Source organism: Ambystoma mexicanum, chromosome 1q, assembly GCF_040938575.1.
Source record: "Ambystoma mexicanum isolate Mex_15411 chromosome 1q, UKY_AmexF1_1, whole genome shotgun sequence".
Taxonomy (NCBI): Eukaryota; Metazoa; Chordata; class Amphibia; order Caudata; family Ambystomatidae; genus Ambystoma; species Ambystoma mexicanum.
This window is the reverse complement of record NC_090922.1, coordinates 69406861-69425007: the sequence shown is the minus strand read 5'-3', so window position 1 is coordinate 69425007 and position 18147 is coordinate 69406861. Positions and strand designations below refer to the sequence as shown.

The following is an 18147-nucleotide window of genomic DNA, read 5'->3' as shown; positions in this document are numbered from 1 at the left end:
AGAAGATCGCATCTCTTTCATACTTGCACTGACCAGATTTTTAAAGAAACTTTATGAATTATTGGAATTGTAGACATAATCTTACTGTCCTCGAGTGTTAGTGGTTATATTTTGTGATTTTGATGCTGTAAATATTTCTACATTTGGTGACTTTCCTTTATGTAATATTTCTTAATGTTTTCTGCTGTTATTGGTTTCTGTAAGGTTTTAATTTAAAACCATTTCACAATAAAATAATACAAATGATATGGGCTAGCCAAAATGTGAGTGTGGGTTGTGCAGTCCTTTGCCTCTTTAAAGACATAGGACCTCTCGTTGTAGAAAGACAAGAACCTCAGATAAACATGTTGAAATTGAAGTTCACTTATTACATTTGTTTTTGTCGCAAAGATTATTTCAAGCAAAGGTGGCCATGTCACTTACGCACACACTTTGACATACACACCCGAGCCCACACATTCTCACACACGTTTTTACAAACTGTGTATTGATTTACAGCACTTAAAAATGCAATCCACAAAGATTATTTGGTAAAGACCTATCCCAGCACACAACCCTGAAGTCCCAGCAGAACTCTGTCAAAACTCAGCCAGAATTATCTTGCAGAAACCCTGTGCACATTTACCTGGCATGGAAGTGCCCACACCATAAGCAAATATACAATCCTCCTTATTACTTACCCGTAGACACATTTTTTAATTCTTATATCCACAGCTCTTTCTTGCATAATTCATTGGACATTTTCCTACTTGAACAATAACTGTTTTTAAATAGTTGTTACTTTGTAATGAGGTACTCTTTTGTGTGTCAATGTTATTGTATTTTTGATAATTTGCATCAAAATTATACAAACCACAAACATGAAAGGTGCGTTCCCCCTCTCCATTCCATCACCCCACCACATGCCACCCGGTCATCCCTTGCCTCACCCCACCCTCCCTTATACCCTGGCTGCCCCTGTACCTCTGAGTCATGGCCCCTGCGCCCTTCCCCTTTGGATCCTCCCAAGCCACGGCTCATGCCAATTCCACCTACTTGGACACTATCTTTTCAAATTTATGGGGGCATCCCCGTTCCCTGCATAGCCTTCGTTCCAGCTCCACATAGTAGTCATCCCCTCCACCCATTTATGTATGTTTGGTGTCGAAGAGTTGCCCCAGTCCGTTGCCAATACCTTCTTCCCGACCATCCTGGCAGTTCTGATGAGATCTTTTAATCCGTTGTTGAACCCCGAATCCCCCCATACATGAAGGATTATCACCTTGGGCAAGCCGGAAATGGTGGAGGCGGTCCCGACTATAGTATGACCAATGTAAAAACGTATACTGTTTCAGCCACAATATTCTGCATATACTGGACTCTCTTGGTGAGCACAGCACCTCCACCCAGTCCAACTCCTCCTCCTCCATTGCACCTAGATTCGCCTCCCATTTCTCCCTAGGTTTCTGCCGGGGCTTGGATTTGAACCTGTTGAGCATCTGATATAGTTGCACAATTGCATTCCCTTGGATTCTTCCCTCCATATGATTGGCCTTAACCTGGGATCTCTCGAGAATGTCCCATGTGTCCTGTCGGTCTTGGGACATTGCATGTTTCAACCTAGTGTAGGTGTAGCCATCCCTGTCCTGTAGGCCAAACTCCTCTTGCAAGTGTTGCAAAGGGGTGAGTGGGTTCTGCACCAGGATGCCCCTATCAATATATGGATAATAATGAGCACAATTGTCAGGCTTCCCCATTGAAGCAAATAATATATAGAGTTCACATAAAGAATACGGAATTACTATGTTTCTACATATGCCCGACATAACCCGCTAGAATATGGCCGTTTACCATAGCAACGTGCAATTACTTGAATACGTGCGCGACAGTCTTGGCTGACTGCTCCAGCTCGCGTTGAGGTAGAGAATCCTGTACCGATCGCAAGTTAAGCGTAGTCAACATATATGCAGGGATCATGAAAGACCTACTAATTACGTTACGAATTACAATATGTATTCTAACAGGTTGTTCATCTAAAATATACATTGCAAACTGTGTTCGCACATCGATAAGGTCCGAGTTTGTCACCACTGGCACTCGATGACACGCACAAGAGTATGGTGATAAGACACGTAGCTCTCGCAATTAGTACAAAACTGTTAATAACTTAACACCACAGTGATATGGTAAAAGAATGGTGGTTTCATGCATCCACCTTTTAAAAGACATATGTATAAGTTTAGAAGTAAGAACACTGTATGGGTTATAACATAAACTATGCATTCACGCTTAAGGTGTGATAGAATTATTGTATTATTATTTTTTTAACACGGTTCACTACTAGTTCTGAATTGAGCAAGCATTTAACTTATGTCTTATTTATCTTTTATCTTCTGTGTTACTTGTGGGTACCATGCTTTGATATCTATATGATGGATTTATTTTTGAAATTTGCATTAAGGCCCCGACTAAGGATACTTTATCCGAAATGCATAGGCCAGCATTTGCTTTTTCACTAAAAACTGCATTCAGCGATGAAGAATAAAAGTTTTCTTACAAACTAATGATTTGAGAAAGATATATATTTTTGAAGAAAATCTGCATAATTGCGTGAAAAATATTTGAATTTCATGATAACCCTTTGTGGGCAATAGGGTGTACGGCCCACACCGAAGGCTATTGGTCTCTCTCTTTCAAGCAATTTCTGTGCTTCACACGGTGGCACGAATTAGTGGGCTGCACCCCACACACAGAGAATTAACTCTATATTTGAAAGTTTAAGAAAGATTAACAGGTATTAGATATATAAAAAACAGTGCCCACTCACCTCTCCAACTCCTAATTTTCTTAACCCCTTTGTCTTGCCACCTTTTCTGTTTGCCCAGTTCATATATTTCCGGCAAATCAACGGTCTCCCAGATAGGTGCTTTTCTGGTTACAATTCACCCCCAGACTATCCCTCTAAGAACTGCCCTGCAAGAATTGAGTGTAAACATCCCTGGTTGTGTCATTCCTTGGGGTGGTTTACTGCCATATAGCCTCTGCCAGGGCTGTGTTGAACCCATCTTCTTCAATTCCAACATGTGTGTTCTAGTTTTGATCTGTAATTGTGCTTTGTTTGAATATGTTGGTCAATAAACAAGATAAGGATTACGGAGGTAGACAAATTGATATATTTCGGTTTATTGTACACCAATAAAAAAAATTGAAAACAGAAAAATAAAGGGAGCACAGTGTTGGCATTTCTTGCAAGTACTTTGCATTTACACTAATCCCTCTGGTAGAATTGTATTGGCTAAAAAATGACCTCCATGGCTTTATACGGGGTGGAGTTGATGGTGTTCGTCGACAGTATTGAAGCTTCCGTTGACCGTAGACATCAGTGCGATCAGGTTAGAATTGGGTATATATTCATGCTGATCCATATATAAAGGGAGCAATGTGGACTTATACATAAAACTGATGTAAGGGACAAGTCCAAGTCTTTGTTCTGAATTGGGTAGGTCTATGCGTGCTAAGAGTAATAATTTCATGCATAATTTTAGCCAAAGGTGTGAAGCTTTTGTCCGAGTTGGAAGTCCATCTGACTTCACCGGAATCATTAATTAAAAAATAACTGCGATTTCAAGACAGGGTGGGGGACAGAAACAAATGACTTAGTTTGAAATAATATAAAGATAATTCACACTGGTACACGGTGAGCAAGGATATGCAAATGTATTTAAGGAAATGCCCTTCATATAAACTTAGATTGTGGTACATGAAATTTCAAATGAATTCTCTGCCTTCGTTAGAGGTAATTGGACAGAGTGTATTATCTTGCGAAATATGTTCACTTCACGTCATCCGTGATTAATGCAAGTGTATGGCAAAGGTTGATGAATGGCTCTCAAATATCTGTAATTATTACTCTTCTGGCATTTCTGCAATTTATATTTACAGATATTAGGATGAACAACACATTGATTCATTTGCATGCCCTCCTGATATGATCCCACTTGGCTTGTTTTTTATGGTAAATTTGTAACCCTTTCTTTGAATTTTAAAATTGTTTTAATGCCTCAAACTAGGATTTTTATATTCCATGTGGTGTTATCGGTATGGTAGCCCTCTCAAATTTAAGTAAAGTGTATTGGTATACTGTATTTGCGCTCATTGTGGAAATGCAGCTCATTCTGTTTAAATAATGTTATAATGGCAACTATGGTTTTAACATCGATGAAATTGCATTTTGTAATGAGTTTGTTAATATTATGGATTACTTGTATATTTTTATAGGAAGGACTGATGAAGTGTTTTACTTTTGTGTTTATGTAATCCTTAATAATTATGTAGTGTTTTTATATTTCTACTGAATTTGTGTAGTATGGTTCATATTCTATACACAGTTTAAAAAAGTATATGCGTGTTTTGCTTGTACAACGCTCTGACCCACTTTGTGTCTTGTTCACACACTGAAGTAAAATAGAAATGGACAACTTTCCTTGCCCTTTCGTAATAAAGCCTGGATGTCTAATCTTTAACGCTGAACACAGTGACCGTTTTCCACCTGTCTTGGAGCTTCCTTGTTCTATCACCTTCAACAAGGTCTCTTTGCCTTGCCATCCATGCTGTACTTAGATTTCTCTTTCTTCAACATGGCGAAATATAGGACCTGGCCGCATTTTCAAGATATATCCTATGATATATAAGTAATTTATAACATGCCTGTACACCAGTGTTTCTAGGCACGAGTGTTGGGTTGAGTGAACGCTCTAGTAAAATGTGGAGAAAATCTGAACATCATCCTTCTGATTTCTGGTCTCACACACTGTTACGCATGCTCCTCCCGTCAGTGCTCTGTTCATACTTTCTGCTGCCCCATTTGCTTCCTAATACTTTATCAATGTTTATTTTTATGAACTGTACCAATTATTTCAAAGAAATTTCCCTGCACATATGTTAGTAAGAATAAACTTTGGATAAGTGCCTCTCCATTTCTAAGGTGACTTCCGTAAAAGTCAAACATTGTCCAGTATAAACGGCAGTAGTGCAACACACCACGACTCTCCACTACCGCCATTACTACCTCTACCTCTACCTGCAGTATGCACACTAGCTTCGGACCCCCAATGATGGTGGACCTGTTTTTTTTAGTTGGCATACACTTCTTTGTCTGATACTTTTTGTATTGTCTAATCCCGACCACCAATAAACCACCATCAACGGCTGATGGATTTGGTGATCCCTAGTTATCCTTAGTGGGCTATATGCAAGATGCCTACAAAAGCCACCATATAACATATCCATATAACTCTTATTATACCATATAACATATCCACGTCCATGGACTGTTCATTAATTGCCCAGTATTCTTTACCTTTCTCATCAAAATCATGCTTGTTAGTCCAACCGTCCGCCGATCACTTCATCACTGTTGCTGAAACAACATCCTTAGACCATTTATTGGCACATTCCTCAATGATAACCTCCCCCAGCAGAGGTAACCGAATCTGATCTGACCACTTAGCGTAACTATCATTATCCTGTAGAAAGTCTCAAGTATCCGAACTTCTGTTTAATGCCTGGGGAATGTGCCAAACTGTAACAGCCTTGTAGATGTGTGATTCAATTGCCAATTCACTGAAAAACAATGTCTGTAATGTTTGTCCGGAAAAAAGTCCTTTAGGAGCTTATGGTAGATGCTCAACCTAGCCCTGGTCCTCTATAAGGATTTTAATTTTTTTAATGGGCCACCCAATTTGCCAACTCTTTTCAACCAAGCAATGCTCCTCGTCTTGTCAACATTCTTGAGGCAAAAACAAGACTTTCTCCAGCCCCTTCTGCCCTTATAACAAACCAGCGACCAAATCATGCCATCTGGCACCTGATGTAATGGTAGATGCTGCAATAGGCTCACACCATGCTAAAATATCATTGTTTTTTCTTTATTTTGCAGTATAATCCATGCATAAGTCTGCACCATAAATATACATGAAGCAACCCCATACACAGCCTTTTACCGCTACGTTGCAGTGTAACTCACTCCTAGAAATCTGCTGAAGCTTGCTTCCTAAACCCCAAACACTCTCACCTGGTTCTCACACCTCATTCCCACTGTTCATGAAGCTATCAATCCGTGCTTCACTACAGCTGATAAAACTGTGGTTTTAGTCAAACGGGGTATATAATTGTGAGTACAGTTGATGAAATAGCAAATTACCCTTTGCCAGCTGACAATAGTTTCTTCATAGACTTCACCCATCTGAGAGTGGTGCTTGAAAAGGTTATTCTAGATTGCTGTTTGCTAGACAGTGAAATACTTTTCTGCTATTTTACAGTGAGTGATGTATTTTGTATTTATTGTAGGGCAACACTTCCCACTCTGGCAAAGCATCACTAAATCCAGTGCAGACCCCAGCTTGGCTGCGCCGTCTTTGTGGGCAACTCCTGTCTGAACGGCTGATGAAGCCCAATGGGGTTCAAGCGGTAGTGCGGGGAATCCTGCAGGGCGTAGGAGGTAAGTGAACTTGTGGGGCCAATGTTTCTTTGTTTGTTTATTTGTTTGGTAATGCGCACCAAGCTCTTAGGTAGATGGGCGCAAGAGAAACAAGAAATCTTAAAACCTAGTTACAGTGCAAAGGTAGCAATACATAGAGCAGTGATTGCAATCGACGCAAGATGCAGGTACAGGATACAATAAGTACAAAGCAATGGTCTTTGAAGGTCAGGGAAGCATTATCATGAATATCAGTATATGCACACCCACATGTACACATATGTCTACCTTGTTATATACAAACATGACAGAGCAGACGACTATGCGTACATAGTTAGCCAGGCTACGATGTAGTTAGGTGGGATCAAAAAGGGTGGGGCTGGAGAGATAGGAATATACATTCACTAGGTATCGTTAGTGTGTAGCCAATTGAGTATTATATTTCTGAATTTAGGGTAGGGTTGTTCTAGTCTGAGGTCAACTGGTAATTTGTTCCAACATTGTGCCACTTTAACAGGGAAGCTAGATCCTCCTGCTGTCGGGCGTTTGAAACTAGGGATCTCCAGCATATATGAGTTGGCAGATCTCGTAGGGCGGGTGGTAGTTCTAGTAATTTTATCCATTAGGTATGGGGGTGCTAGGTTATTCAAGCATTTGGAGGTGAGGGATGCTGTTTTGAGGAGAATTCTGTCCGTTATTTTCAGCCAGTTTACCTCTTTCCTGAATTCGGTTATATGCTCTCTGTAGTGGATGTTCAGTGCTGCCCTCGGGGCATTGTTCTGCAGTCTTGGAATTTTGTCTGTGATATATTTGTTAGCTCCTGAGTACAGGGCATTACAGTAATCTAATCTTGACATAATAAGAGCATTGGCTATTGTGGTACAGCTCGCTCTTGAAAGGTATGGTCTGGAGGCTCTGATAAGTTTGCAGGTGTACGTGGTGGATGAGGCAAGGGATTTAACTTGCTCTTTAAGGGTGAGGGAGGAGTCCAGGTAGAATCCTAAGGTTTTAACTACAGACATCACCTTGATCGGGTTGTTATCAATGTTAAAGGATGTGTAGTTTGGACTACGTTTTTGAATATTGGCTTCAGAGCCTAGGATTAGTAGCTCCTTTTTTTCGTCATTCAGGCAGAGGCCATGGGATGCCATCCATGCCTGAATGAGGGTGTATATTTTGTTCACCAAGGCTGAGTCCGCCTCAAAGTTGCCCGAAAGGGGTATGAGGATCTGTGTGTCATCTGCATAATTAGTGTAGGTGACACCCAGTCTATCCAACTTGTCAAACAGAGGCTTGGTGAAGATATTATACATGGTGGGGGATACGCGGGAGCCTTGTGGGACCCCGCAGGTTATATTGATCGGGTCGGCAGAGGCTGAGCTAGAGAAGACTCTCATGGTTCTGTTAGCTAAGAAGGATTGGACCCAAGCTATAGCATCATTAGTGAAGTTGGCGGCAGATTGAAGGTGATTGCATAACACTACATGGTCCACCAAGTCGAACGCTGCTGACAAGTCCAATAGGAGTAGCAAGGCTATTTTTCCATTATCCTTTAATTCTTCAATTTGTGTATTAAGAGCTAGGAGCGCTGTTTCAGTACCATGGAGAGGGCGGAAGCCCGATTGTCGTGAGCCAAGTAGGTGGTTGGCCTCTAGATAGTCCTGAATTTGTATGTAAGCAGCTCTATCTAAGATTTCAAAAAGAAATGGCCCAGTGGTGATGGGTCTGTAATTAGTAGGGATAGTGGGGTCCAGAGTTTGTATTTTAAGTCATGGTAGAACCCAAGATTCTTTAAGGTTAGCTGTTACTGTGTTCGTTTTAAATGAGGAGTTTATCAACTTGGAGATAAATGGAGTTAGGTCTCTAGCTGCATCCTTTATAATCTGTGCTGGGCACGTGTCACCTTTACAATTAGAAGGTTTGAGGGAGAGTATTATTTTTTCTGTTTCAGTTATGGAGATGGTCTTGAATCTAAAAGGTGTGGTTGTCCTAGTCGCCCAAGGTTGACTGGCTTGTTGGTCAGTGAGTGGTAGTGAGGCCTTTTCTTTTAGCAATTTTGCTTTGTAGGGACAGAATTTTATTCGATAGAGCATTTTGTATGTTAGTACACCATACTTTGTCCTTTGGGGCATTGTCTATCGGTTGGATTGGAGATTCTAGTTCACGGACGATAGAGAATAATTCTCTAGTGTTGGATTTTGCTTTCTCAATCCTATCATTGAAGGTGTTCTTTTTAGCTTTAGTTATTTCTTTTTTTTCATTTTTGCAAATTCCGATAGGTTATTTTCAGAGGGGGAGTGGCGCCAGATAGCTTGGAGTTTCCTTTTTTGTGATGTTTTGGATTTAAGTTGGGGGGTGAACCAGGCATTCAGGTGCGCTACTTGTCTAGCTTTGCGCAGTTTGACAGGAGCAATCATGTCCAGTGCCTTTGTCATAGCGTTGTTGAAAGTATTTACCAATACGTCGGGGTTGTTATTTTCCATTCCAGAGATGGCAGGGAGGAGAAGAGGCATACGTTTTTCAGCAGTAATATCCTTCTTATTTCTGGTATGGAGAGGCGGTGCCATGTTATTAGGCTTAGGGCTGAGGAGATCTAATGCGGCAGAGAAATGTATTAAGTAATGATCTGTCCAGGATTGTGGGACAATGTCGGTAATGTTAATGTTGCAGTTTAGTTTGGATACCCAGTCAAGGGTCCTTCCTTTGATATGTGTTGGTGAGAGGACTTTTTGCATAAGACCGTAGTCTTTTAGTAAGGTTGCAATAGATTGAACATGTTTGTTGTCCGTATCATTGAAGCCTAGATTGAAATCTCCCAACAGTAGTGTTTGAGAGTGATCTTTGGTGTTGTCGGCTAGAAGACTAGTTGGGTCATCTTCAAAGGTGCCTAGTGGCCCAGGGGGGTCTATATATCAAGTGGATAGTTAGAGTACGGTTGTTGGAAAGGGGCAATTTGGCAGTAAGTGCTTCACAGGATGTGAAGGGAGCTGGGGTGGCAAGTCTAATAGGGTGGGTAGTTTTGAAAATTATGGCTAGGCCACCACCTCTGGCATTAGGCCGGTCCAATCTAATGATTTGGTAGTTATCAGGTAATGTGGTCTGGGTAGGTCATTCTTTGCCATAGATCGTTCCCATAGAACTTGTTGTCTCATGTAGATAATGGTTACACAGGACCACTGCTGACTAAATGTAGACCTTCACATTGTGCCTAGCAGTGCTCCAACATTGTGCTATGTTTGGTGATGTTCTGTGAAGTAATGGTAGTGATGGATTAGAATCTGATTCAGTTTCAACACTTCATAGTCTATGTAGGGGAAAATTGAGACACATGAGCAAGGCACCATTGCTCCTTTCAAAATTAGAACTTCACATCCCAGTGCTGTCAGTCCAACATCAATGAACCTTTGAATTTGTTGCTTTGAGCATACTTTGTTTGTGGTTCCAGCACTTTCACTCTTAACTATTGAATACTTTTCTTACATAGATTTAAATGCCCTCTTGATCCTCCACCAAGATTGATCTTCCTTGTATATTACCAGTGTGCCTAACTCTTCTTAATACTGGACAGTTACTAATATCTCAACCAATGAATTCTGGTAATTTGTTCTGTTTAATTGCCAACAATCTTGCTAAACAACGGCAGCTTTGGCAAAGAGTGGAAGGTTCTAATTACTCCTTGCTTGAGCCATCCCATTTGAAAACTTTTCAAAACAAGTAAAACCCATTGAAAATAATTGATAGAATCCATTCTCCCTGCACTGAGAAAAGCTTTGAGAGGTTGGCTGATGGTAGATGTTGGAGGGGTTGGGGGGATGGAACTCAATCAGCACAAAAGATTTCCCCTCCTCTATCCCCCCTAACATCTATGGGTAGGCAGGTCGTAAACCTCCATGGTATCTGATAAGTGTGCTGTTTTTCATGCGGCCCGCGGACAGTTGTGCCATTTCCCCATAATTAATTCTTTACCCCAACAGTCAAATGATTCCCTTCCCACCCACAGGCATTTGCATCTTTCTGTCCACCCCCTCACATTGATTCCTAACGATCTCCCTGGCCAAGTCCCAATAACAGACTCCCACCATTAACAGTCCTTCCCTGAGGTCATCAGTGGTTTGTTGCTGGTATCAGAGTGGTTCTATGTGTTAATATCCCCGCAAAAATATCGCCATACAAAAATATTGCCATATTTTTGCGACGTTCTGAATGCATGGAATCTGCGGGGCACACCCCCGAAACGCCCGATCCCAAAAACCCCAAAAATTATCCCACCCAAAAATATCACCTATGGCCGCTCCAGACGACCATATATACAGCGATATTTTTGGTGGGAATAATATGCAGTGATACCATCAGAGTGTGTGCAAAGCTTAACCTGCATTATACTGAGCTCCTTCCACATAATTCTAACAACAAGGGGATTGCTCAGACAGAGATTGGGACAGAATCCTTGCAGACTTGAGTAGCCAGTGGGAGCGGGGCACAGCGTCTCTATGGAGGAAGGGGGTGGCTATAAAAAGCCAGCATATAGTCACTTGACAGTGATAGGTGTTCGGGTGAGGTCAGATAGCAGGGGAAGGAGGACCAAAAGACCAAAGAATAGGGTGTCCTTGGAGAAGGACTTGTGGGAGATATTGGGAGTGCTTACATAGAGGAGGTAATGTGTAAGAAAGGGTGTGGGTGGGAGAGTGAACAGAGGTAATTTTGGAAGAAGTGGAGGTGGGTTCAGTGGAAGTGGGGGAGTGGGTTGAGGTAATTTTAGAGGGAGAGTATGAGACAGAGGGAGAGGGAAGTGAGGCTTGAAGGTTAAGGAGAGCAGAGGCAGCATAATGTTGGGATGACTAAGATTTGGAGGGAAGCAGACCTGAGGGAGTTGGTGGGTGCGAACAGGAAAAAGGAGAGTGGGATAAGAGCAGGAGACTGATTGTAGCGACAGGGACGGGAGATGGGGGTGAGGGAGAAGGAGGCCGAAAGCAGTGATCCCAGGAGATGCAGTGTGGAAAGAGAAATAGAGACGGGGAGAAGGATGGAGAAGAGGAGCTGAGCAAGTGAGCACAAGTTTGAGAAACGGTCATCTAACTGAAAAGGGCGCCAGGCAATTGGTCTACCCTGGTGGGTCATCTTGGTAGTCTCTGAGGGAGTCAAAAAGATGAGACCACATCCTTTTGGCACTCCTTCAGATAGACCAGACAATAGGGGTATGTGGCTCTAGTGAATTGGCACTGCAATACGACTTTGGTGTAGGGAAGCTGGCTAAGGAGTTGGGGGGAGTCCCCTCAGAGGGTGAGAGGAAGGTGTTCAGGAATCCTACTTAGACTGCACGCCCTGTTTGCCTGTTTTTTCAGTACCACTTGTATAGAGAAAGGGGAAACATTGGATGTGTGTTGTGACATATTGAACACCTTGTCACGATTTGCAGTTTTTTACTCCCCGTTTTATTTTTTTATAACCCGTAAGGTTTTTTTAAAAAAAAATCTGTTCTGCTTCTTCTCTTAACAATTGGCAAAACCGATGCAAATGCACAGATGTAATGACATGTCATGCTTTCATGAGCTCTGGTGTCAACATGCTTTATGCAATAGTACAGGTGACAGAATTGGTCTTTATGTAACTCAAGGGTCTCAGACCATCAATTTCTCAGTCATGCATGAGCCATGATTACTGAGCCCAATGTGTGACACAGAGGTAATGGTGGTGTTATACTCTGACAAAATTCACTAAAACATTGGAGGGCAGAAAACGGACATCCGATAGCTATAATTGTCCTCTGTGGTGAAACAAAGGAGTGGAATACCACGGCATAGCAGTTCTAAAAATATCTTAATATACTTCTAACCAGGACTTCCAAGTTACAATGGAGATTTGCCTAAGTCAAGCCACAAAATGTGCCCTCGCCAATAGCCATTTGCCAGTGATAATTGGTTTTTGATGTGGAAGAAATGGTGTGCTATGTATGTGTGTAGAACTGAGGGGGTGAGGGGACTTTTGTGCCTGGTTAGTAACCTTCAACGTGGCATTTTTGCCCCTTTATCCAAGTAGTCCTATCGGTACTTGTAGAGATGAATCTTCAAGAAGCCGTACCCAATCATAATCTTCCCATATCATAGTCCCTACACCAGCTGTGTCGCGCATACGTCCCAAGGGTCTGATAAGACCCACACATGGCCCTCATCAGTCCCTCAACATGGATGGCGCTCATTGCACGGCAATGTTCTCTAGCAGGGGAGAGCAAAGAAAATGTTCTCCCCTGTAGTGGCTTCAGTTTCATTAACATGAGAGAAAGAGTCAATGTTACCAGTAGCTAATTATCTGCACATTTTTGGGGTGGACCCAACTGCTCTAAGGGCTAAGAAGTCTAAAAGGAAGGGGATATTAAAATAAACAACGCAGTGAAAATGTTGCCAAGCAATGAAATGCAACAAAATAAGCCATCAATTTTCCATTGTGCAGTTAATTTCTATTACGCAGCAGCCAAATGTTGTCTGTTTCTGCCACCACCCATTAAGAATTTGGCACCATCTATAAAGATACAATGCAATTATTCAGAGTTCAGCTAGATGCACCAACATCTGCTATAAAATCTCAATACAGACTGAAGAATACCACTACAAGGAGGCCACACGTGAAACCTGTTCACAACAAATATGAATCAGCAATTGTTATTAAACGGGGGGCGTGGCTAACTGGCCATGGAATAGGACGTGGCCCGTGAGGAGCTCCTGATGATCCGACTCTATTTTTGCCAAATTTACCTACTAAAACTGCAACGAGCACCTAGAACTTCGAGGGTCAGGTGTCGGAAGCTGCAAGATACGTGACGCTCGCTGGAGAAGCCCATAGCCCCCGAGAATCGTGAGATATACATGGTTTTGTCGGTGCGATTGTGGGGCTGCTGCGACACCAAGATGGCGGCTAACAAAGGAAAGGCCTCAGAGGGGAAACGAAACTGATCCCCTGGACCTGCGGGACACGGCTGCGGTAAATGCCGGGAGAAGCAACACAATTGGGTGATATGGCAGAGTGGTCGAACCTACGAAAGCGCCCGGCCTGATATACGCGAATGGAGCCTCAGCGATCTGACCGTAAGAGGGGATGACATTGGCTGCTCGGGCGACGAGGCCTGTGGAAGTTGTATGGGGAGTGCGAAGCCATAGCCCATCCACAAGACAATCCGATGTGCCATCTCGAATGTGCGTCTGGCGACCTGAAAACCTGACCATTGCCGGACCGAGGACGGTGTGACAGTAGCATTAAAGCAAAGGCGCACAGGAGCAGCGAGAAAGCGCCATGTCGGCGAAAGGGTTGAGAGCTAAGACCAAGCAACCCACGATGGAGACTTTCACAAGAACGCAACGGACCCCCTCAACGTCTGTGCAGAGCGCGATGGAGACCCCTGCGGAGGATGCCCCTGAAGGGGACAAGCACCAGATCCTTGAAGCTATAACGGGGCTAAGTGCCAAATGGGACTTGGCAATGGCGGAGCTATGCATAGCTCTGGAGCATAAGATCGATGCTGTTGGCACAGAACTCACCCTGCTTCGCCAAGATGTTAGGGCGCTTGCAGAAAGGACCAGCGGTTTGGAAAGTGGGGTGAAGATTAATACAGATGTTAGCACGAGCAATGCGAAGGAGATCCATGTCTTAAAACAACAGGTCGCTAACTTGGAAAATCGTGTGGAAGAGGCGGAAGGAAGAGCGAGGAGAAACAACATTCGCGTGGTTGGCCTTCCGGAGGGAGAAGAAGGCCAAGATCCCACAAACTAAGTTGAAAACATGATCCTGCAAGAGATCGGAGCTGGTAATCTCTCGCAGGGATTTACGATGGAGAGGGCGCACCGCGCCCTGATGAGGAAGCCCCGGCCGGGGGCCCCACCAAGACCGATCATCGCAAAGATCCTAAATTACAGAGATAGGGAGAAGATCCTCGAATACTTTCGTAAGGGCGGCACGATCAAGAGAGCATCCACTAACATCACAGCGTATCCGAACTACACAATGCTGGTACAGAGGCAGAGGTACAGCTATGTAGCCGTCAAAAGGAGGCTGAGGGCAGCAGGAATCGGATATATGCTTCTGTACCCGGCACGGTTGAAAGTGCTACATATGAACAAAGCGCTCTTTTTCGATGCCCCCGAGGATGCTGTCACATGGTTGGGCCTGCAGGGCTGCCCGGAACAAGAAGCAGATCGGGATCGGCAGGATCACACCGAATGAAAATCCAATAAGGAAAAAGACCCTGATTGTATGGAGAAGCTGTGCCTAACTGAACTTTTTACACGATCCGAGCCTGGTGCTCGATTCAGACTGGAATATAGTGAGTGTAACTGTAATCGGTAACGGTTTGGCAATCGATTGTGTAATGTTTTTTTTGGGAGGAGCAACAGAACGTGGACGACCTACCCCAATAGACTATTAGTTTCAGCGGCCATTAGGGCGGCTATATCCTACTGAGCCCTGAGTAGAGGCTAGCGCTCAGCAGGGCTAGATGTGGGGATGCCTGAGATCCAGGAATGGAGCTGGGCAAATGTTGGGGAGGTTACTGTTGGGGGAGGGGCGGGAGAGCAGAAAGTTGGGGGACGGGGAGTTGAGTGTGTGTGTGTGTGTGGTTATGGGGAGCATAAGTTTTGAGTTGAGCCTGTTTGGGAGAACCAGCTTGTGGCACATGCGGTGCGCGAAGGGACATAATCGATGGAGAATTGGGTGGGTGCTTATTAACGACTTATGGGGGACCTCAGGATAATAACGTGGAACCTTAGGGGCCTTAACAGCTACCTGAAAAGGAACAAGATCATGATGTATCTGAAAAGGCAGAAAATAGAATTGCATTACTACAAGAAACGTATTTGACGCGGGAGAAGTTGGACCTAGTTAAGAGAAAGTGGAAAGGGATCATAGTGGGCTCACCATACTCTGCATATGCACGGGGGGTGCTAATCTGGGTGGCATCGTATGTCCCGTTCAAACTGACACAGGAGGTGGAGGAAACAGATGGAAGGATGGCTATATTGCGAGGGCTGGTAGAGGGCAGGGAGGTATGCATAGTAAACACGTATGCCCCCAACCAAAACACAGCGGCATATTTCAGAGCCCTGAGTGCCAATCTTAGTGTGTGTATGGGAAGCGCAGTGATCTGGGGGGGGGACTTCAATTGTGTGTTGGATCCGGTGGTGGACAGGTCAGATGATGGGGTACATAAGCCTAGCCCAGCGGCGAGAACGTTGCGGACGCTGCTAATAGATTTTGGTTTTACAGATGCGTGGAGGATGAAACACCCCACTGAGAGGCAATACTCACACTATTCGTCCCCGCACCAACTGTACACTAGACTCGATTATGTCTTTGTTACAGCAGATGTGATGGCCGAGATTACCCAAACCGAATACAAGGCCAGGGTCCTCTCGGATCATTCGCCCCTGACCCTCGGTTGGCAATATTGCCCCCCAAGGGCGAAAATCCCTACATGGCGCCTCCGGGCGGAGGCGCTCAAAGACCCAATCTTTAGAGAAGATATAAGGGAGGAGGTTGCCAACTTTCTTGTAGAAAACACTGGGAGTGTCGACTCTGCGGGCACACTATGGGAAGCTTTTAAGGTGGTAATGCGGGGGGCGGCCATTGCTAAGTCAAGAGGGTTACAGGGTGGGGTTTTGGCTGACCTACAGAGGGCGGAAACTGAGCTGGAAACAACGCTGAAGAGCGAAGAGGTAGACACGGAGCAGGTACTCCAACTACAGCAACAATGCGCAGGGCACTGGGAAAGACTCTGCAATCTTAATTATAAAAAATATGTCGAGAGGCAGCACGCAGGGGGAGACAAGACGGGCCGCCTTTTGGCCTGGCTGTACAAAAGCGAGACCCCTAAGTCCCCGATTAGGACCATTATTAGGGAGGACGGAGAGGAGGTGGCCACGCAAGAGGGTGTTAACAAAGAATTCGTGGAATATTATAAAGAGATGTATGGAGATGATGAGATAGGTGACCAGCGCATGATAAACGAAACGTTAGAAGACATAGGGCTGCCCAAGATAAGCGACGAGGAGAGGGAGGAATTAGATGAGCCAATCACGTTGGAAGAATTAGGAGAGGTAGTAAAGCAGCTGCCCACTTGTAAGGCCCCAGGGGCAGATGGGTTCCCCAGCGAATTTTATAAAGTATACAAGGACGAAATCCTCCCCCCCCCATGCTGGATATGCTGAATGAAGCGTTTGAGATAGGACGATTGCCTGAGTCACTTAGAGAGGCGATTATAAAACCGCTGCCCAAGCCCAATAGACCGGAGCACAAAGTTGGTTCCTACAGGCCCCTGTCGATGCTCAATCAAGACAGCAAGAATCTCACAGCTGTTCTTGCGAATCGATTGCGGAAAGTGATTGGTAGACTCATACATCCTGGTCAGACGGGTTACGTCCCGAACAGGAACATTACACACAATCACAGGCGACTTCATCGGGTAGTTGAGTGGGGGGTCAAAAACGAAGGTGAGATGGCAATAGTGTCTCTAGATGCGGTCAAGGCTTTTGACTCGGTCAAGTGGTCATGGCTATTGGCTGCCTTGGAAGGGTATGGAATGGGGCTGTGCTATGTCAGGTGGGCCAAGATGTTGTATAGTGAGCCGCTCGCCAGGGTCCGAACTGGAGCGGTGATATCCGAAAGATGGCAACTTGGCAGACGCACCAGACAAGGGTGCCCCTGGTCCCCGATGCTTTACATCTTGGCCCTGGAGCCTTTGGCAATATACCTTAGGGCACAATACGAAACGATTGGCATTGAGGTGGGAGGGGAACAACACTTGATATCCTTGTACGCGGACGATCTGTTGCTATATTTACAACACCCAGAAGAAAACCTCTTATACATACTCAAAGTGATGGAAAGGTATGCAGAGTTGTCGGTCATCTCGATAAACCCCCAAAAGTCTGTCATGTTCCCATTAGGTAGCTATAAGGGGATCCCTGCAGGAGATCTGCCGGTGCTACAGGTACTGTGGGCAACGCGCTCTTTTCGCTATTTGGGCATAGATATATATCACACGGCGCAGGACGAACACAGACACAATACGGAAGTAGCCGTTGGGAAAATCAGAAACAGCATGCAGTTCTGGGCAAGATTGCCCTTAGCGATGATGGGGCGGGGGGCTATGCTCAAGATGGTAGTTCTGTCCAGGCTATTGCATTACTTTAGCAATATCCCACACATAATACCTAAGAAGTTTTTTAGTAAATTGAACAGCATGTGTAGGGACTTCTTGTGGCACGGTACCCGAAATAGGGTGGCGTTCTGGAAACTTCAGAACTTTTACGAAAAAGGAGGTATCAGACTGCCCCATTTTGAGGTTTATTATTTGGCAGGACAATTGCAATATGTGGCTAAGTGGCTCTCCGATGAAGTGACCCCTGAGCACAGGGTACTTGGGCAGGACTGTGCCCCGTTTTATTTGAAAGAAATGATCTGGCTGTCCGAAGCGGACATGAGGGGGTGCCCTGCGATGTTGAAGCTGGGGCGGAAAATTTGGCGTAGGGCTTGTCGCCTAATGGAGGTCCCACACCCGTGCCTCCCGCAGGTACCGTTGGTTGCTTTAACAGGGGGGGATGATCAGCTAAGGGTGATTGTTAGGAACTACTGGGAATCGGTGGGGCTGGCGACGTTAGGCGATGTCTGGCAGGAGGGATCCATTAAGGAGTTTATAGAACTCAACA

General features: G+C 44.4%; 1 protein-coding gene across 2 annotated transcripts in view; it reads left to right on the top strand.

The window, feature by feature from the left end:
• Positions 1-18147, top strand: part of TANGO6 (transport and golgi organization 6 homolog) — a 1470654-nt gene that overhangs the window by 303680 nt on the left and 1148827 nt on the right. For both annotated transcript variants that reach the window (XM_069635546.1, XM_069635547.1), the window contains exon 4: positions 6328-6478. In XM_069635546.1, the coding sequence (XP_069491647.1) occupies positions 6328-6478 (151 nt within the window). The remainder of the gene's footprint in view (positions 1-6327; positions 6479-18147) is intronic.